Raw genomic sequence first — 22,646 nt, forward strand, 5'->3', positions numbered from 1 at the left:
ACTCCCTTCCCATTTTTATGAATTTAGATTTTCAAAAATATAGAAGTAAAAAATTAAGACCACTGGTACAGAACTGTACAGCTTTCAAGAACGAGATAACCTAATACTAAAAAGTAAGCTCTTTTAAGACCACTACTTGCAAAATGATGAACCATTACAATGTAATTATAAGAATGTATGAAAAATAAAACCCTAAACAAATGTGATAGACAGCAACCAACAACAACCACTGAATGATAGGCTGTTACATAACAATATGGACAAGCACATACATGTATTTAATTTTGTTTTGCCAAAAGAATTAACAATCTAGGCAAGAGGTGCTGATATTTACCATTTATAAAAGTTTTTATAGAAGTAATTATTTCTATTTTTCTTTCAGGGGCCAAGATGAAGGAGACAGAAAAAAAGGCTTTTCGAAAATGGTTTTCTCTTTTCCGATGCTACAGTATTGGCTTTAAGTGCAACTTGCACTGTAAGCTTTAGGAAAAAAGTCATGAAAATATTGCAGCTAGTGGAGGACACAACAGAAATTAATTTATCACCAAACAAGTCTAATATTAAACTAGTATCTTCCAAAATTAAAAATTAAATTGAAATTGGAATGACATGGTTAGTAGATGCATTAGATGAAAAAAGTCAGGACTTCCCACGTACACTTTTGTATTGTTCATCGATAAATGACACTTCCAAACTTTATAAATACATTGTAACAGAATTGCCACATTGTGCCAAGTATATTGAGATGTTCCATTCTGAAACTCCAGATGTTAACAAAAACATCATAATTAATGCATTGAAGGAGGAAAGTAGTGATTTGAGACTTATTTTGTCAACCAGTGCCCTGGGAATGGGTTTAGATGTAAAAAAGTGTAGTGGAGTGGTATTATTTGGACCTCCAAATAATCTGGTAGATTTGCTGCAAGAAATAGGGCGAGTGGGGAGGGATGGAAATCCATCAGTTGCCATTATCCTATACAATGGATACCACTTGCAGAAGTTGAAACCGGAAGTTAAGGCAATTCTTAAAGCTAAAGATTGTAGGAGAAAGGATCTGATGTGTAATTTCCTCAGAAATTCAGACTTGGATGATTTGATGAAGAAAGAAAGCAGGAAACATTCATACCGTGACTTGTGTACTAAGTCTTGTAATTGTGAATCCTGTGATATGTTACCTCTTGAGAAGTTATTTCTGTCAGAACAAGTTGTTGAGGAGCTCGAGGAGCAAGAAGATTCTGCTGTTTCAGATAGCGATACTGAAGACTACAATTTGTCGGCCTATGAATACTTCGAAGATCTTGATATGGCTTTATTAGAAATACAAGATGATTAAAACAGTTGATATTTATTTATTTAATTTTTCAGTATCTGGTTTCTGTTACTTATTCAACTTTAGACTCTTCAAATTTTTTTGACTTTGAACCCCCTTACAATTGCTGTATTGCCACTCTAGATCTGGGTTCATGTCATGCCTGCAGCTGTCAATGGGACTAAAAAGAGATGTAGCGTATAAAAACAAATGAGACAGTAACTGATTGACACACATCATAAGATATTTACTTTTTTTCATCTTAAAAATAAAGAGATGCGGTATGATTGCCAATCAGACAACTAGTACCCTCCAGACTTTTCAATAACTTGATATAAGCAATTGTAGAACAACGAGAAAAACCCATGCCTTTAGTCGGCTACAAAAGGCCCCGACCAGAAAAATATGAAAAAATTCAAAAGAGAAAACCATGTCTGTCATGTCCGTCAGATATGGTTGCAGATTCGCCTAATCTTGACCTCATTTCATGAAACAAGCATATAATAATATTAGGGGTCAAGTCTGCATCTCGATTACTATAAACATGATAAACAAACAGAAAAATATATTTGGTGTGGAATTATTGTAAGATGTACATGTTATATAAAAAGAAGATGTGGAATGATAGCCAATGAGCATGATTAGACAACTCTCCACAAGAGACCAAATGACACAGAAAGTAACAACTATAGGTCACTGTACGGCCTTCAACAATGAGCAAAGCCGATACCGCATAGTCAGCTATAAAAGGCCCTGAAATGACAAATGTAAAACAATTGAAACAAGAAAACTAACGGCCTAATTTATGTACAAAAAATGAACGAAAAACAAATATGTAACACATAAACAAACGACAACCACTGAATTACCTTAAGGCTCCTGATTTAGGACAGGCACATACATACATAATGTGGCGGGGTTAAACATGTTAGCAGGATCCTAACCTGGGACAGTGGTGTAACAGTACAACACAGGAACGAACTATAAAAATCACTCTGGTTGGTTTTTGACCTTGACTTTTCATGGTTTATTGATCAACAAGTCAACTATCTTTGGTGTATAGAATTATTGCTATTGATGTATGTCCTTTTGTGCTAAGTTTTGGCATGGTTCATATGACATGTATGACTTTGACCTTTTTGTTCATTGTTCTTGATGATGTTATATTTGTTCTATATAGCAAACTCATTGTATTTAACTTGGTGTAGCCAACAGTATACATAGAGGATGATTATTTTTGCTCAAAATAAACATTGACAGGTTGATTGATTATTGATTTCTTCACTTGGGTTTCAGTGGCAAATATTTCATGCATATTCAAGACAATAACATGAAGTGGGACTATATCTTACTTACAACTTTGTTCAAGACCAATGTGTTCATCAAGAAAACAGTCAAATATAGACTTAATACCACATCTTCTTTTTTATACGACCACAAAATAATTTTGCGCAGCGGTCGTATATTGGTATGACGTTGGCGTCGTCGTCCGAAGACACATTGGTTTTCGCACTCTTACTTTAGTTTAAGTAAATGGATCTCCATGAAATTTTACCATAAGGTTCAATACCACAAAAGTAAGGTGGGGATTGATTTTGGGGGTTATGGTACCAACAGTTCAGGAATTAGGGGCCAGCAATAAGCATTTTTGTAACTTCCAGACATTACTTGTGTGTTAGTGTATGGATCTCTCTGACATTGTACCACAAGGTTCCATATCACAAAGGGAAGGCTGGGATTGATTATGGGGGTAATTGCCTCAAAATTTTAGTAATTAAGGGGCAAAAAACAAGTATTTTTCTAGTTTCATGACAATAACTTGTGTGTAAGTGTATGGATCTTTCTGAAATTGTACTACAAGGTTCCATATCACAAAGGGAAAGCTAGGTTTGAGTTTGGGGATAATTTCCCTAAATGTTTAGGAATTTTGAACCAAAAAGGGGCCAAAAAACAAGCATTTTTCTAGTTTCCAGTCAATAACTTGTGTTTGAATAGGTAAATTAAAAATTTATAAGTTCTTAGACCACATTTATTCTGTGTCAGAAACCTATGCTGTGTCAAATATTTAATCACAATCCAAATTCAGTGCTGTATCAAGCTTGACTGTTGTGTCCATACTTGCCCCAACTGTTCAGGGTTCGACCTCTGCAGTCGTATCAAGCTGGGCCCAGCAGAGCATTTTATTATATTAAGTTACTCTTGTTTAATTTGACTAAGATAGAAATTGAACCAAATAATGTGCACTTATAACTTCATCACTCAGGAAAGCACATTTAACCAACACCACCTTGTATAAGTTTTATCAACAGCTCTTTACCAGTACATATAGGGTATATATCTGCATGCTGGTCGCCTTGTGAACAAATCTGTAAAAGTTTGGTTTTTATCTCATTTTTAAATATTTTTTTTTGTACAAACGTGCTTGATGTTTTCATAAAGTCATTTCGGGTCTTTGTACAGCTTGCTATAGGTTTTACTCAAAGTCAGAGGTGGAACTGTGAACTTTAATACAGAAAAATAAGTTGGTCCCTTTTGAATAGTTGTCTCATTAGAAATCAGGCCACATTTTTATAAACATGTTTTTGTAGGTAGTTATGCTGCCTAATCAAAATGACCATGATATTCTGCAACTAAACTGAAAGTATTTCATTACTTTGTTTGTTGGGTTGATGTCTCATTGACTTATGACACTTTAATATCAGCAACAAACTACTAAAAAAGTACCAGCTAATTAAGGTTATGACTTAAGAGAAAATCAAACCTGCACACTTTATTCACAATAATTTAATTCCAAGCAATATTTTTCAAATATGTGGATTTGAAGGCGATGGAAGGGGACTGTTGGTTGATGTCACGGCGATGAATCAATGTACGAAGTCCTATAAATGCACTGTCAAATGGGTTTTTGTCTTTTTTTAGCTCCTTGCACTTAATTGTTATTATTCTTGAAGTTTTATATGTTACATGTAGTACATTTTCTTGTAGTAGGTCTTTTGCAATTTTCTGAACATCAGCTTGGTATGACCGTATATGGTGGAACCCCTTCTTTCCTGTTAAATTGGTAATTTTATCAAAATGGCTTGCAAAATTAACTAGGTGAGGGTTGAAGGATACTTTCCTTTGTCTGATGTCCTGAACATGTTACTTTTGTATCCTTGTTCAACATCTCTCAAGTGTTCATCTAAGCTTATTTTATTGTTTGTTCCTCCTTGCAGATTAACAAATCTATTAGCAATTAATCTTTCTGATTGGTCAGGTGATAAGACACCCGAAGTTAGTCACTTAGTTCTTCTTGAATTTTTAATGCATCTTTCTTTAATTTGATTGACTGTTGGACTTTTCTCAAACATTTAATACAGAAGCCATTGTCATTGTCTACTTCGGCGTTTACTTCAAAACCAGTAACAACACTAGAAATTATTGCGATTCTCTCTGAGTTCTGCTGAAGTTTCAGTTTGAACAGTTTTTTTTCAACACGTTCTCCCGTTGAGGAGATTTCTATCTGGATGAAAGAAAAACCGCATAAAACACAAATGTTTGTTCATACTGATATTTTCCTTGGAGTGCATACTTCACTTGATGCCATTTTAACCTCGGAAGGCAATAATACAAACTATTATTACAGTTGTATGTTACGAAACGTTTTTCGCATGGGGGCTGCCATTTTTGTTTATATACATTCGGAAGACCTCTAGACGCTACTAAGACTCCTATGCCAGTCCAATACCCTAACACTTTGTAGCACCTTCGCTGATTGGCTACAGCAAATTTGACCCTAGACATGACCCTCAACCGGCTGTTGTTAGATCTCCCACGCGCGACATATAAACAACGAGGAGCAAGTGCGGAGATTTAATTTTAATTAGATTGCCCAGAACCAAAATGTCATCCAGAAAGGCCAACACTATATCCCAGGTTAACCCCCTTAGAACCAAGCTTATGACCCTGGCATAAGTAGCTGGGGCATTACAGAGCCCAAATGCCATCCTGGCAAACTCAAAAAGGCCGTATTTTGAAATAAATGCGGTTTTAGACCTATCCTCCTTCTTGATTTTCACTTGCCAATACGCTGAGTTAGCGTCCAGCTTAGAGTACCATCGATTCCCTGCAAGGGTATCCAGGCACTCTTCTACTAACGCTAAAGGAAATACGTCCTTTACACAGGTAGCATTCAAAGCCCTATAGTCAATGCACCACCTGACCCCCCGTCCCTTTTTCTTACCAGTACTGGGGCAGAGCACCATTCAGAAACTGAAGGCTGAATGACCCCCTGCCTCCAACATTTTCTTTAAGTGGGTCTCCTCCTCTTGAGCAAACCCAATAGGGGTTCTTCTCATTCGTTGCTTTATTGGGGGGTGTCCCGCAGTGTCAATTTGGTGCTCAATGGTCGAAAAGTTCCCCAAATCAAACTCACTTGCTGCAAAGACATCCCCGTACTACCTTAACAGAGATGCCAAGGCTTCTTGCTCTTGGCTTCCCGGTAGTGCCTTGGAGCGATCAAGGAGGTCCCTGAGATGCTCTGTGACTCCCTGGTCCGACTCTGTTGAGCCAGTACCCACCCCTGTACCTACTACTCGTACCTTTGCGGGGACCTCTATGGGCTCCACCTCTACTGCCTGGGCAATTAATTTCCCCTGATGCACATGTACATGCTTATCTGAAGTATTTATCAGACACACTACTGGTTGGCTCCCCCCTGCATGTAAAGTGCGGGGAACCAAAAGACCAGAGTGACTGCCTGCCTCGACAATGTAACTTGGCATTTCGCAGTTGACCTGACAGCTGAGCTTCATCACTGAATTGGGCGGCACCGTAATTTTATTACGTATTGTCACATTAGCTACCCTGGGTGCCTGCCCGACCTTACCCATAGTCATGGGTATGACCTCGTCCCCTACCCGCAGCTGTCCATCGGACATTTGTAAGTCGATACAATGTACCCTTAATAAGTCAAAACCCAACAGCATGTCGTCCTCTATATGGGCCACGTACAGATTTGTCTGTATAAGATTGGAACCCAGTTCCAAATTCACGGGCCCGACAACATACCCGTTCATTTGCATCCCCTTTCCTGCTGTATTCATGATGACTTCCCTGAGGATGGGTGGGACAGATTTTAGGGACCTGTATACCTCTTCTGATATAAGGGTCACTTCTGCCGCAGTGTCCACTACGGCAAACAAACTCTGCCCCTGAACTTTAATGGGTACCCTAAATACCGTTCCGGAACGGAGCTGACAGACAGTGACTATCTCACAATCGTTCTCCTCATCCACTAATGTGGTGTCTGCTTCCCCCTCTGAAGAGGAGGCCCCACTGTTATGGGCTTCCTCATTATTTTCTAGGTCATTATCAATGGTTCTTACCGCCCTGAGAGGGCTATGGCCTTCAGTGGAGTCCCAGTTACCCTGGGGTTCTCCATAACTGGCCATAGTTACTGCTGCCGGGCTTGTATCTTCGCGTTCAAACCATAAGCTCCCTGATATTTCTCCCCTCTCCTCACCCCCAGGGTCCCCCTGATCTTTGGTAAGCACTGACTGAACAATAGGGCGTCCAAATTTGATTTGTTCTCCAGGGTCTAGATGAACAACCCCCATAAAGAACTTGACGGGCAGGACTCCTGCCTGGTTACCTGGGCATAATATAGCCCTACTGGGTGCCCAAAAGAACTCGTAACCCTCGGCCTGAGCCCTTGGTACATCTTTCATTATCTGTACTTCCCAATGAGGCTTGAAGGTAGGGGGTACCTCACTCAATAGATGAATGTGCTGTCTATTCATCCGTCTCAATCCTTCCTCTTCTATATCCCCCCCAGGCAAGCATGGTTGTGTAGTGGTAGGCATGGGCAACAGTGTTTTCCTCTACTGAGGGCATACCAAAAGATCCCACTTCAATGGAATGCCCCTGGTTTGCCTTTATTTTCCACCAACCATGATCTTGGTCCCTCTCTAAAGTGAAACGTTTGTCCACGTCTACCCCAACCAAACGGGTGAGCTCCTTAAGGGTGTACCCCGACAACCCTGGGTGCCTAGACAGGAGCTCATCAACATACACAAATCCCCCAGGGAGAACCTTGAGTCCCCATTTACTGGCACCATGCCGCAACACATATATCAGTGTTTTTGACAAGTGACGGTCAACTCCATGGTCTTGAATGACTTCCTCCTCTGAATCGGAGGAAGCATTCTCCTTATCCTCTAATGGGCACTCAGGCGCTAGTTTAATTACAGACTCTGTGTCCTGGGTGCCCTCCCCTTCAGACTCTGTGTCCAGGGTGCCCTCCCCTTCAGACTCTAATGATAACACTCCCTCTGCCTCTTGTATTTTTATGGGCATTACCTCTTTCCCCTGACAAACTGATTCTAGACCATGATATCCCAAGGTCACTTCCCCCACATTTTGATCCCTAAACTGCACATCTGTTGACAGGCCAGACTCTATTTTTGGGGGCTTGCTCTGACCTGTGGAGCTGCCCCGTTGGAGTTTAACGAATTTGGTGTTGTACGAGTTTGGTCAGCAAAAGTGACAGTTCTCTCTTTAGACCGCAGATCTGGGCACTCAATTCGAATATGCCCAGGCTTATAGCAGTGATAACATACACTTTCACGCACAGACCCTCGATATGGGGATGGGCTTCTTGATTGTGACCTTCCCCTAAATTTTGGGCAGTCCCGTTTGAAATGTCCTCTCTCCCCACAGTGGAAACATTCTCCTGTAGCTGGCCGTCCGCCCGGTGAGGGGCTTCTTGCCAGAGGGCGAGTGAGGAGTTTCCTAAATTGGTCCATCATGTCATCCAATTTCTCATGCACTTGACCCAACTTATTTTCAAATTTTTTATTGGCTATTCCAATTCACTTTTCCAAGTACTCGCTGGGGCCCTCTCAGGGGCCATAGTAGCCCTTACCTGCGGTACCTGGTACTCATGGAACACCTCTGGGTGGTCGTCATACCGGCCACCCATTACCTGCCTAACCTCACGCCTAGTTGGCTTCCCATATATTGCCTGGGTATTGTGCTGGAATAGCCGTATTTTATCTACGGCCTCCTCTATGCTTTGGGGCTGGAGATTTGAGACTTGCACCCCCAACTCTTTGTTTTCAATACCCTGGCACAGCCGCATTACGGCCTGCTCATACATATAGTCATCAGGGAGGTTTCTAAAGGCCCTGGTGGCCAAGGACAACACCCGATCAGCCCAGTCCTCGAGAGACTCCTCAGGGGCTTGCCGGGCATTGTTGAACTGGACCCGGGCGGTCTCAGGGAGTGCCTTGAAACCAAAGCGCTTGTGGAGCTTCTCCACAAGCTCCTTATAACTCACCTCCCTGTCTCTTTCCGTTATGAGGGCATAATACTCGCTGGCCTTCCCCTCAAGGCACCAGCAAAGTTGGTCTTTACATTCCTGCGGACCCCATTCACAAACCTCTGCGTACCTTGCAAATTTTGTGAAAAAGGCCTGCCAGTTGCCCTACCCGTCATACTTAATATTTTTTGGGGCATTGCTAACTTTAGAGACTGCACCTAAAGTTGCTCGTGCCCCACCTCTGCTGTCAGGTCCCCTTATGATTTCCCTGGGCCTATCCTCATTGTGTGGCATTGGGTAAGCATGTTGCCCGTAGCTTCCCCCGGTGTAGACCCCTTGTGGGGGCACCGGTGTAGACCCCTTGTGGGGGCACCGGTGTATACCCTTGGTTGTACGGATTATGGGATTGCCTATCCCCATAGGCACAGGCAGGGGTCCGCCTTTGGTCCTCACCCCTGTTGTTTGGTCTTTCTTCATACATTGGGGCTGGAGCTTTTCTGGAGTCCTCGCCCCTATTGTCTTGCCACTTGCCATACCCGGGGTGTTTCATACTGTCTCCCACCAGTGTGAGCTGGTTGGGTACAGGGTGCTGACCCCTGACCTGCATAGTTAATTGTGTGACCCATGGGGTATGAAGGTGCGCCCCTTTTGGTTGGGACGGTTTTGTCCCATGCACTGGCTTTCCCTGGCCAGTGCTGTTTGGTCTTAATACTACTCCCTTGATGTTGGGGATTACCTTGGTTTGGGTCACCCATAATAGGTTGACTCCACTCATTTTTTGTAATTTGTTCCCTGAATCCCCCATCCCAATTTTCGGGGGTCTTAGGTCTAGCTCCAGCATCCCCGGGATATGGGCTACACTCAAGAAAGGCAGAGTCCATCTGACTGGGCCCGGGACTTTGCCCCTGATGCCATGCCTCTTGCTTAAATGCTGATTGGACATGTACCCGTGAGGGGGTGCTTTGTGAGGCAACGTGTCCCCCATCTATTAGTGTGTTAACCCTGCTCAACATTTCATTATGCCTGCCTTGGGCCTTAGGTGGTGGCCCACTATTTTGGCCACCCCCATTTTGATTGAAGTCAAGTCTGGACAAGAGGGCCATTGTCACTCGTAGATGGGAAATTGTGGCTAGGTCTGACTCAGTCACAAAGCCCTTGCCCTCCCTTATGTCCATAATTTGCTCCCCAGTTTTAATTCCTATACCTGGGAGCTGAAGTAACTCTTGAAAGCTACAAGTGTTTATGTTTATAATGGACATTGTAACTGTAAACAATTAACACTGATTTTCAACAAAGTTTATTTATTTATCAATAAACAACAACAACCAACACTTTTAATAATACAGATGGTTTTATTTTATTTTATTTTATTGAATAACAAATACTTCCGCTTTGGGTAACCCGTCCTTCTGGTCTGCGGTTAGTAGCGGAAGCGAACAGAACAATAATACGACTGGTAACCCGTCCTTCTGGTCTGCAGTTATCAGAGGTAAACAGAACAATAACAACACGACTGGTTCCCCGTTCCTCCCAGGTCACGTGATCCAAGTCGTCTTGAAAATACGAAAAAACAACAAATACTCAATACTACGCTAAAAACAGGGGTTCTACCGCGCTGCAAAACCCCTGTGATGTTATGTAATATGCTCTCCCAGAGTATTACACAACAAAAAACGATCGGCAAAGGTTTCCCCCGAATCCTTTACCGCGGGAAATTCTGTTGAAGCGAACCTCGCCTCAACTCACAAAATGAGCCCTATATTGCAAATCACCACGCAAATTAGTGCTCGCAGCGCCAATGTTGTGATCCCGAGTAAATATATGAACTTACCCAAGACGCTTCTTGGCGTTGATCGCTTAGATGGCTTTCTGGTATAATTTGGTGACTGTTGTCTTGATTTTGGTTTACCGGAAAAAGAGAGAAGGCATCATGGGATCGGGCAACTTCCGGCAGGGTCTGGCTTAGTACCAACGAATACCACAACAACATACCAATAGAATAGTTCAGATTCAAAGTCAAACCAAGTTATTAATCTACGAAAGATACCAAGACCACATAACAACAACTACTTCCGGGTTCTAGGACCCGAGTCTCTTGTTTCTTAATTCAGTGAGGCGATAAAGTGTTCATATCTTAATTCGCATTAAAACATATATTTATGCAATTATATTTATGCAAGACAACATACAATATTCACATTTAATCATTTCCTTACATAAATTCTCCCAAGTTATATTTTGCAAAATCCTATACTTGACCGTTATTTAATCGTAAAGCTTAATTCTATTTCTATCTTAATAATATATCCTACATGTCAAAGGAACAAGTATTTATTTCGAGGTGTGGCTATGCCAAAAAGGTAAAAATTAGGTAAAATTATCTCCCTTGCATCAAGAGAGGTAGACTGTTTATAACAAACCGTTTGTATATATATAGTGCCAGAGCACCTAAACTTAGTTGCATAATAGTATCCAATAGGATTCAAGTTTAGAAATCAAAACCAATTAAATTTACATTTACTTAATTTGTTATTCAAAAGTAAAATGGCGTACTCCCAAAAGTCGAAACAAGCAAAGCCTATGTTACATTCCGAGGAACTACATTCGGAACCTCTCTAAATAGCAGCCATTTACACACGAGAAGACTCCCCAAGGGTGACTGGGGAATAGAAGTATGGTCACCATTGGTCTTCCTCCGACCGGCGGTAAAACCCTCGTCAAAGTGGGGCGTCCGTTTGGCTGTGCGGGATGTACAAATTTGCAGCCACGTCCGGTCAGAATGGGGACGTTAAATCCGATGCCCCGTGTAAAGAGAGTGCCACGCTCTTTGCACGTTAAGAACCCTTGCAACAACTCTTTGAGGGGTCCGTAGTTGACCTGTTGCAAGGCTAAATTTCTGTCCCTATCCAATATACCCTCATTTCCCGTGGCAGTCTAAATTTCTCCGACCTTAATCCCTTAATCTATTACAGAACCTACCTATTGTATTTATTGTGAACTTGTTCTCGTTCTGAATATGCATGAAATATTTGCCACTAGACGTTAAGCAACCAACAATCAATCAATCAATCAATCATATGGTCCGTTTCAACTGGTACAATGTAAAAATAAAGGCAGTGTTTGTGTATATAAAAAGTACCAATACAATCAAATATCGGGAGTTCCTGTAACAATTTACTAGTTAAATTATTCATTGTTGATCAATCTTTTACAGATTTACTCAACTTGAAACTTAGTAAACATGTTCCCTATCATATGATCTTTCTAATTTTAATGCCAAATTAGAGATTCTATCCCATTTTTAAGGTCCACAGAACATATAAAGTGATAGTGCGGATGGGTACTTTGGACACATACTTGTTGTTAGGTGTTTGTAAGATTCTACTAGTATTTACATTTGATCTGGCTTGAAATAAAGCATTAATCTTTCCTGTAAACCATTCTGTTGAAGTGATAGAACGGTTGTTGATAATTTAGAAACAATTCCAAGCAGAACTCGATTGTCATTTCTGGGCGTGTTTTCGTTATTATCGTTTGTGCTAGGTGAAGTATTGGATCGCATATTCTCACCACCACGTGCGATTTGCAGTGGTTATGCATTATGATAAACCGCACTACCGTTTATTGGTTTGATGTGATACCTTCGCTATCGACATTTTCATTAATTGGATAAGCGATATTCTTTTTCTCCAACTGTGCTTTCAGTTAGCGATTATCCATTTTTTAACAATGAAGAATTCTAAACTGCACTATTGATTTTCTTTTTCCAAATCGGGCCCGTCAAAAAACATGTTTAACCCCGCCGCATTTTTGCGCCTGTCCCAAGTCAGGAGCCTCTGGCCTTTGTTAGTCTTGTATCATTTTTAGTTTTAGTTTCTTGTGTATAATTTGGAGTTTAGTATGACGTCCATTATCACTGAACTAGTATACATATTTGTTTAGGGGCCAGCTGAAGGACGCCTCCGGGTGCGGGAGTTTCTCGCTGCATTGAAGACCCATTGGTGGCCTTCGGCTGTTGTCTGCTCTATGGTCGGGTTGTTGTCTCTTTGAAACATTCCCCATTTCCATTCTCAATTTAACTGTATATAATTTGTAATGTTAAAATGCACACAATTGAAATAAATGTTTGCCTAAAAAAATAAACATGAATCATAATGAACTGTTGCTCAAATTTTGATTTAATAGCTTCCTTGTGAGCAGCAACCCTCTATCAAGAAAATCATTATAAGAAATACAAGCACGGGAATATCGTATCCATTGGGAGATGTATACCCCGTATGCAGTTTCTGCTGGAATGTTGCTTCTTAGAAATGAAAAGTTCAAAATTAGGAAAGCTGAAATCATCTCTATTGTCGTAAAGTTTTGTTTTCAACCGATCCTCAATGTCAATTTCATACCATATCTTCTTATTTATACTGGTATATGAGAAAGTATTTTTATGTCATTCACGGAATAAATGTAATGTAAATGTGGAACATCTGTACCCCAACGAAACTTAAGCTGTTTCTTCAGCTGTCTATATTCTCTGTCAAAAAAGAAGACAGAAACCAAATTCACAAGTACCAACTAGATTTTAAATTCTTGCAGTATAAGATAGGTAATCAAGTTATTGACAAATCGCCAGAGGACAACAGTTTGTACATAATTGATAAGTTCGCACTAGACCATTGACACAAACTCAGGGACTGAAGTTTCTGCTTAACTGGAACAGATTTGAAAATGACCCGACCCCAAGAAGCATCTGAAATAAGTTTATTCTCTGAATAAACAGTACCTGACATTTGTACATAAATCAGTAATGTCATAAAAATTTATAGTAACCTCAATAAAGGAAGGGTTTAAAAATATTTGTGGGTCTTTTCACGAAAAAAATGTTTGAGACACAGTCAAATTCTTGAATACCATCTGGATGTACCGTTGATTGTCCTTGGTTTGTCTTGCTGATGACAGGTCTTGATCATTATTTATTACTGTACAAAAAAAAACTAGGACTATCATCTGACTGATAGAAAACATTTTAATAATGTTGCCTAATCAATTAACCTTTTAATTTCATTGTATGCATTTATAAATGTGAATATGATTTTGTCTTATCATAAAATTATGTAAATCTACAGTTTAATTTTCGTTGAGAGTTTTAATATCGTGGATAATTCTTATCAACGAAATTGAATTGATTATTTTACTATATATAAAGCTTTCGGTAACTGTTTAAGCATTGGTTTTGGCATTTCTGTCCATGGTCTATGCTGCTACTTTTGTATTCCTCTATAACATTGTTTCTTTAATCTATGGAGGGATTGTAATGAAGCGGCCCAGTTTGTCTCGTTACTGGAGTTATATTAGGCTCTAACCATCCACGTCATTATTTAAAATTCTTGGATTAGTTGACTTGATGGCAGCATGCTCATAAGATGCACCATTGTTTCTGCATCATTCTTTAGGTTATCTGATAGTTTACTGAATGCAGCATGTATATCCTCATGAATATGCCCAACCACTAAAAATGACAGATGAACCTAGAATTACAAGAGAAGTGTATTTGATTACTCTAGACTTATCTATGGCTATTCTTTTTACAAATTGTTACTATATTCCTCTAGTCTGAATGGCAAACTGTTTGTTAATATGGAAAGAGAAATATGGACATGTATGCTATTCTATTTTTGTATATACAGAGTAATGTAGAGGATGTTCCGATATCAAGAAATATTCACTTTCATTAATACTTAAAATCAAATTGAATCGGAAGATGATGAATGAGAGTGCTGTTATTTTTTTCAAAATCTATCTGATCTTGATGACACAGACGACAAGATTTTAAAAGGTGAAACACACCCCTAAGAAAGTAAAACCCCTACTGTAAGAATTGCCTGTTTAAAAGTTTATGATCCTCTTTAAACAAATTAATTAATATGTGCAACCAATTGTTCAAACATAGATGAAAACTCGAATGACAAGAAAAGAGGGTTTGGGTGATAAAAAAATGCGAAAAACCAAAGCGCTGACCAATATTTATAGAGCCATACAGACTGTGCTAATAAAAAAATTGAAGCGTATATTTCAAACTTGTCGTTATGAACCCTTAGTTTAATCTGGGACTAGTTTATTAAATGTAATATATTATAATGGAAGTTTTTACGACCTTGACTGACTTTACAAATTGTTCATAAGAAAGTTTTATAAAACACAAATGACCTACAAAGGTTCCAACCATTGATTGGTTGTGTTAAAAAAACATGTTTATATCTAGGAAAGAACAAAAAGAAATGAGGCCTCATTTCTCATTTTCCATGACGGTGTATACTAATTGTAAATGGAGAACTAAATATGAAATACAACAACATATTTTTGGAATACACTGATGAATTTAATGTCATATATTGATATATATTTGTATTACTTTGACTGATAAAAAGCATTGCTATTTCAATTTGTATTTCCAATTCTCACTAACTATTTAAAAATAAATGCATACCATGAGGACAGAATACAGTGAACATCCCTAGGAGAGATAGATGACTGTTTCCCTTCTTTATGCACACCTTTTCGCTCATCTTTTTATCCATTGCATACATTCCTCTCTTTCTGATTTGTTTTAGATTTGGGAAGAAGATAAGAGAATCTTGTGTTATCCTTTAACCCCCATCCCCCCCCCCCCCCCCCCCCCCCCAGGGTGACTGAGGAAACGAAATATGGTCACTTGGTCTTCTCCCGACCGGCAGTAAAACGCTTGCCGAAGTGGGGCTTCCGTTTGGCTGTACGGGATGTATCAAGTTTGCAGCCACGTCCGCTCAGAATGGGGACGTTACATCCGATGCCTCGTGTAAAGAGAGTGCCACGTCTTTGCACGTTTAGAATCCTTGCAACAACTCTTTGAGGGGTCCGTAGGTGGCCTGTTGCAAGGCAAAATGTCTGTCCCTATCCTATATACCCTCATTTTCAAGTGGCTGTTTAAATTTCCCCGACAATTATCCCGAATGGCCTCTATTATGACAAGACCTACCTATTATATTTATTATTAACTTTTTCTCGTCCTGAATATGTATGAAATATTTGCCACTGGACAATAAGCAACCAACGATCAATCAACGTGTTATCATTTCCTAAGTTATATGTTCTGCCATATAGAAAAGTTTTGAGTGTAATCTCAACTACTACACTGAGTATGGTTTATAGAAATTTGAGAATTTCAGATAAAGCAGTGTTCAACAAAACAGATGGAACAGAAGTGGATCTGTACTCTGTATGTGCTTCATTACATTAAGTTCTTACAAAAATATGTGCGATTAATGATGTACTTCACATTGGCAATTTGCTGCACACACTGGTATGTTGGTTGCAAGCATTCTGATGAATTCTCTGTACTCCTCTGGACATGCATGCAAGCAACCTACAAGAACATGCATGCAAGCAACCTACAAGACAAGGAACTAAAAGTATAAGCTGCATAAGAAATTAAGCGTTTTAGATGAAATCGTTATAATCATGATAGATTTACTGGTACCGTTTACAGGTAATTTTCGCGGGTTTTAAATTTCGCGATTTATGTTCAACATAGTATACAAAAAATGTGGCAATTTTTATTTTGGCGGATTGTTTAAATCCTAATTAAATATTTTGGTGGATACTGAAATTATTGCAGTTTAAAAGTTTTAAAAATGAGAAGTGTCTTGCTTTTTTTAAATGATTGTTTTACATGCATGGGATTGTATTTATTTATTATACGATACATTTACCGGTACTTAGATATTTGTCACAAGCCTTTAACTCGAAGGAGGACAAACGAACGGACGAACGAAAGAACAAACGAACAAACTAAAATATGTTAGTACAAGGAAAAAGGCTGTGAGTTTTCTATAAAATTTAAAATTTCCTTAAGGATGATATACCCTTGTGGTGACTCAATGCTAAACAAATGTAAATTTTATAGAAAACCCACAGCATTTCCCCTTGTACTCTCATAGTTTGCAATTCGCTGCTTGATAGACAAAGGATTATTGCACGCAGTGCTAGCAATAATTAAATAAAAAACAAGTTTATGAATTTAGATATTGGTTTAAACAAATATAAATATTGACCAATGAAAGTACACCTTCACGGTTGCGCTCGACTTAAGTGTCTCAGCACGTGGTTGTTCAAGAAAATCAAGTGAGTAATCTATAGATATAGGAAGATGTGGTATGAGTGCCAATGCGACAACTCTTCATCCAAGTCACAATTTATAAAAGTAAATCATTATAGGGCAAGATACGGTCTTCAACAGGGAGCCTTGGCTCACACTGAACAGCGAGCTATAAAAGGCCCCATAATTTACTAGTGTAAAACAATTCAAACGGGAAAACCAACGGTCTAATCTGTATATAAACCAGAATCACTTATGAAGCACATAAACAGACGACAACCAATGAACATCAGATTCCTGACTTAGGACAGGTGCAAACAATTGCAGCGGGATAACACGTTTTAATGGTACCAAACCTTACCTTCTCCCTTTCCAGAAACAATAGTATAACATCCCAGCATAGAAAGACTCTCTATAAAATATCAATTGGAAGGCATAACTCAATCAAAAATCGTAGTGACACAAATTACCTCATCTGTGTCTGCTTTAAATTTTATAACAAAAGTGTCTGTGTTAAAAGTCTGGATTTTCTATAAAAATCTTGGTTTATTTGCCACAAAATCCCGTTTAACTATTGAATTCAATGAGACTACAAATAAAAAATGCTTTGCTCGAAGTGTCCCCTTTATATATGTACAAAATGGCCCATCTATATTATATTTGCTGTTTTTATACTATTGCAGTTTGAAAATTTCGTAATTCAAAGGCTACAGAAGGGGTCATAAACCTTAACTTGTTTTTTTATGTACGACATTTCTTCTAACTTTGCGTTTTTGTCCAGGAATTTTGTCCTTAGTCCAGAAAGCTTGGGAATTTGTTATTTAAGAATTGAGTTTACATTCATCAGCAGATTGTGAACGTTTTGCAGAGTTAATGGTGAACAAACACTATACACTGCATTTGTCATTTCTCTTATGCATTTTTTCCTTTGCCATTTCTGTCAATTCTGTTTGACATTCTTCCTGAAATTCAAAATGGTCTTCTGTTTCTGAGGTAATACATTCTGGAATTATGTTAACTTATTGGCTGAGGAGACTGCTTTTTTAGTTATATCACTATCCAGATTAAATAATGGTAATTTGTGTATTCTGATGGTAAGATTGATTGATTGATTGTTGGTTGCTTAACGTCCAGTGGCAAATATTTCATGCATATTCAGGACGAGAACAAATTAACAATAAAAACAATATGTAGGTTCTGTAATAGGGGCGTCAGGGATTAAGGTCGGAGAAATTTAGACTGCCACGGGAAATGAGGGTATATTGGATAGGGACAGAAATTTAGCCTTGCAACAGGTCACCTACGGACCCCTCAAAGAGTTGTTGCAAGGGTTCTTAACGTGCAAAGAGCGTGGCACTCTCTTTACACGAGGCATCGGATTTAACGTCCTCATTCTGACCGGACGTGGCTGCAAATTTGTACATCCCGCACAGCCAAACGGACGCCCCACTTTAGCAAGGGTTTTACTGCCGGTCGGAGGAAGACCAATGGTGACCATACTTCTATTCCCCAGTCACCCTTGGGGGTTCTGATGGTAAGAAATCCCATCCATAAGAAGGGTATTGAGTGAATAAGGCCAGCAGATGTATGCAGGGCCACTAATTCCATTTCTAGTTAAACAAGAACAATATGGTCCACCAGTATTGATCAACATAGTGTCCCGATTGTCAGATTCAGGGCTTCTAACATTGAAGCCATCTTCTGTACCTAGTATCCTGCAAGGTGGGATTTCTAATTCACCGAGTGGCATTCTATCTAGACTGTGTCACTCACAAACTGTCTATGTCTATCTTGTAAAAATGATGGAACATTAGATTAATATCACCTGTTATATTGCATATAGGAGAAATTGTGTCTTCTGTATCTGCAAAATTGGAAAACAAATGCTGACATGTTCATGAGGGGTTTTCTTAGAATTAAGTATAATGGTGCTAGCTGATATCGAAAACCCAAGTCATGCCTTTAATCCCTGACATTAACTAAGTAAGTATTGAACCTGCGATGCCAACATGTAAAACATTACACATTCCAGATAATAATCAATATAGCAGATGACAGTTTTTAATTACATTTTTATTTCATTTTTGTATCATTTATTTTATTGTTGTACTTATTATTGTCAGACTCTACGAAGTTCAGTAACTGCTTACTTCCATGCTCTTCGTTTAATTGGGTGAATAATTGGCAATCATACAACGTCTGCGTTTTTGTCAATAATATTTAAAAATAATACCGTCAACATCATTATTGGTACGGATGGACAGCTAGTACACTGACTTTTTGGCCACACTCCAATCGGAAAACTGTAACCCCGATCTGTCCACGAGTAAGTGCTACCGTAAGGTGTCTGTACGCTGGGATGATGTTTTTTGCTTGCAGGTAGGTAAAGCTAACACCTTCTTGATTGATTGATTTTTGTTTGCTTTACGCCGCATTAGCATACAAAGGTTATATCGCGTTCTGTTTATTTTATGCCAATAAAAATGTTTCATTAATATAATAATAAAGAAAAAGATTGTTAATCAAGCTGAACCATTTATCATGTTTTCACTGAGGTTTATAAATACAAGCTGATTTATACAGACTTACGTGTTCGCTCTCCTTTTCTTCATATTGTTGCTTTTATAACACACCTGGCTTAACAGTGGTGTCGGTACGTTTTGAAGAAGCAGGCTGAATTTCTAAAGTAGCCATCAAGTAATTATTTTTAGAAATTGTGTAAAATCTGCATTTTGGGATTCTCCTTGAGCCTTATACAGACCACTGAAAACATCGTTTTTTTTATGAAGATAATGTAAATGATTTATTAATTTTTACGAACGCCATCACGAGTTGGTTGGCCGTTATGGAATAACCGTTTCACAAATGATATCGGATATGTTCTTTACGCCGTAACTACAATCCCCTTCCCTTTCATGAATGTGACCTACCGAATTAGACTATTTACCGGGTTTGTTAAAGCATGAGCAACACGACGGGTGCCACATGTGGAGCAGGATCTGCTTACCCTTCCGGAGCACCTGAGATCACCCCTAGTTTTTGGTGGGGTTCGTGTTGCCTATTCTTTAGTTTTCTATGTTGTGTCATGTGTATTATTGTTTGTCGTTTTCATTGTTAGCCATGGCGTTGTCAGTTTATTTTCGATTTATGAGTTTGACTGTCCCTCTGGTACCTTTCGTCCCTCTTTTATTAAAAGTAGTAGCATGGTTGTTTTATTTTTCTGTAAATTTGATCACTTTAATGTTCGCATTTGATCCAGACTTAAATTGATTTTATGTTGGCAACTTGCATGACCAATATACATTTCTGTGCACTTTCCTGTTAGTGAATATGGTTATACTGAAAGAACCTACAGGTAAGTTTGAATTTTCACTTGAATTATTTAGTTTTAAAGAAAAAAATTAATTTTGACATTGAGAACATTATGTTTTGTTTAATATCATTCATAATAAAATGTTTCAAATGCCTAATCATTTAATTTTATTTAAAAAAAAAACTCTGTAGACTTAGATTCACTGTAACTTTCAGCCTCCCTACATTTTTAAGCTCCAATTAAAGATCGAACTATTTTTGCTGCAATAATGTTTTTTTTAAGTTCTTTTTCATAAGAGTTCAGGATCATCATTTGGATCAGGTTCTGAATCAGAAACAGGCTTCTCAATTTGAACAGGTCACGAAATTTTAATATCGGCAATAGGTGTACATGCAGTTTGTTCATTCCCATTTCAAATGCAATGAAGATACAGTTTTGTATATTTCAAACAAATAAAACATAACTATATTTTGATAATATAGTATTATTAACTGGCTGTTTCTGTATTGGCACTGGCATAGATTCTCGGTCAGCTGTATTGGCCCTCGACTCGACTGTTTCTGTATTGGCACTGGTATAAATTCAAGGTTTGCTGTATTGGCCTCGAGACCCGTATGGTTGAGGGCCAATACAGCTGACCTAGAATCTATGCCAGTGCCAATACAGAAACAGCCAGTTCATAACACTTTTATTAAATAATCTAACTTTTTCAATACAGACTTGTTCTGAATGCTGTATTACATACATCAAATGTGAATATAGGACCAATATTTCCAATACGGACTGGCAATGATGTGAATATAGGGCCAATGTTTCCAATACGGACTGGCAATGAATCCTGAATTACATGCACAATATATGTTTACATGTAATTCAGGATTCATTGCCAGTCCGTATTGGAAATATTGGACCGGGCCGAAAAGCAATATAGATCACGTGATTCATATGACCAGGACGACGTCACCAGAGACTTGTTCTGAATGCTGTATTACATACATCAAATGTGAACATAGGGCCAATATTTCCAATACGGACTGGCAATGATGTGAATATAGGGCCAATATTTCCAATACGGACTGGCAATGAATCCTGAATTACATGCACAATATATGTTTACATGTAATTCAGGATTCATTGCCAGTCCTTATTGGAAATATTGGAATTGGCCGAAAAGCAATATAGATCACGTGATTTATATGACCAGGACGACGTCACCAGTATGACACATGCCGTTTTGGTAGTATTAGGGCTATTTTAATCTTATTATTTAACAATTTCAGATTAAGTATACCTGACATCATAATGTTTAAGTACAAGTATCTTACAGTAGGATACTTTGCTATCAAAATCCACATCAACTGCACAAACAACTTATTATTTTCTAGAGTATCAAACTTGATCAATTTTAAGCCAAATTTATTGCGGACTACCAATATTTTTGTGCATGTACTTAATTTTGTGCACTTCCTGTTATTTAGTTATGTCACGCTATTCTAATATTCTCTAATATTGTGATAGACAGATTTTCTTTTTTTGAGAATGCGTAGGAAGAATTTGACTCATCATACAAATGCTTCCAATAGGTAAATACTTTAAATAAATTACCAATCTTACATCAACCTACCAGTGCAATCAATATAATTTGATGATATCTGGGAGGGGGCAATTTTCCCCCTTAATCAATCTCTCCATTGTCTAATTAAATCTTGTATTTCTTGTCGCATAATTTTGGATGATCTTGTTGATGTTTTTGGAAAAACGCGTTTTGGCCCTCCTTACTCTTTGTATGTATTCTCTGTTACTTAGCTTCATATTTATATAAAATTTGTGTGTATGATTGTATTGGGCAAAGATCATCACTATGTGGCCTGTATTGGCTGGTCTACCCCTTTTCTGTTGGTTACATTTAATTTTTCACCTTCATTTTTTCTTCAGCTTTGTAACAACACATTGACATTCTGTCATTGTCGTGTTTTTTGAATGATTTTCAAGAAGCCAAACAATGGCGCACATCCTGTTCATTGGAGGACAATTTATTTTTAATTTTGATGTCTCTTTTCAGGATTTTTTTAGCTGTTTTCGTCTTTTGTGATTTACTTTTTGTTGGGTGTTAGTTTCACCACGCCCATTCCAAAGCCATTAAATAAGCGTTGCAGAACGAGCGCTACCACTCCCTCACCTGGTTTGTCCCCCTCCCCCCCTTTTGGAAGCAATGCAAGTTGCTCAATTGCACCGGATTGATTGCCATGCTCGTCATAACTCCCAAAACCTCTCGATGAGGCCTGGCATGAACCTTGTCCAGTCTGTCGTCACGTACGTGTAGGTCCACATGCTGGTCGAAACGACACGACTGGAGGGCCCACCGTAATGTAGAGATCTGGAGGCCATGTAATCTCTCCTCAGCTGTGAAATCAGAACAGATACACCTGGGTGAGACACCCGCTGATTGAACCTGTGCTAAACGGCATCCTAAAACTGCCCCGCACTCTTGGGGTGGATCCCCACTGCCCCGACCCATCCCGGTTCAAGCCTAAGCGGCACACGGGGCCAAGTCTTGGGATCGCAGAAGACTGCCACGCCTCCAGCCAGCTTGGCTAGA

At 38.9% G+C, this 22,646-nt stretch overlaps 1 protein-coding gene across 1 annotated transcript; it reads left to right on the forward strand.

Moving 5' to 3' along the window:
* The first annotated feature begins 745 nt into the window (after positions 1-745).
* Positions 746-1,333, forward strand: LOC127722413 (uncharacterized). Its single transcript, XM_052229284.1, has one exon. It carries the CDS (start codon positions 746-748, stop codon positions 1,331-1,333), a length of 588 nt encoding a protein of 195 aa, XP_052085244.1.
* Positions 1,334-22,646: the final 21,313 nt, after the last annotated feature.

Source organism: Mytilus californianus, unplaced genomic scaffold, assembly GCF_021869535.1.
Source record: "Mytilus californianus isolate M0D057914Y unplaced genomic scaffold, xbMytCali1.0.p SCAF_12, whole genome shotgun sequence".
Lineage (NCBI taxonomy): Eukaryota > Metazoa > Mollusca > Bivalvia > Mytilida > Mytilidae > Mytilus > Mytilus californianus.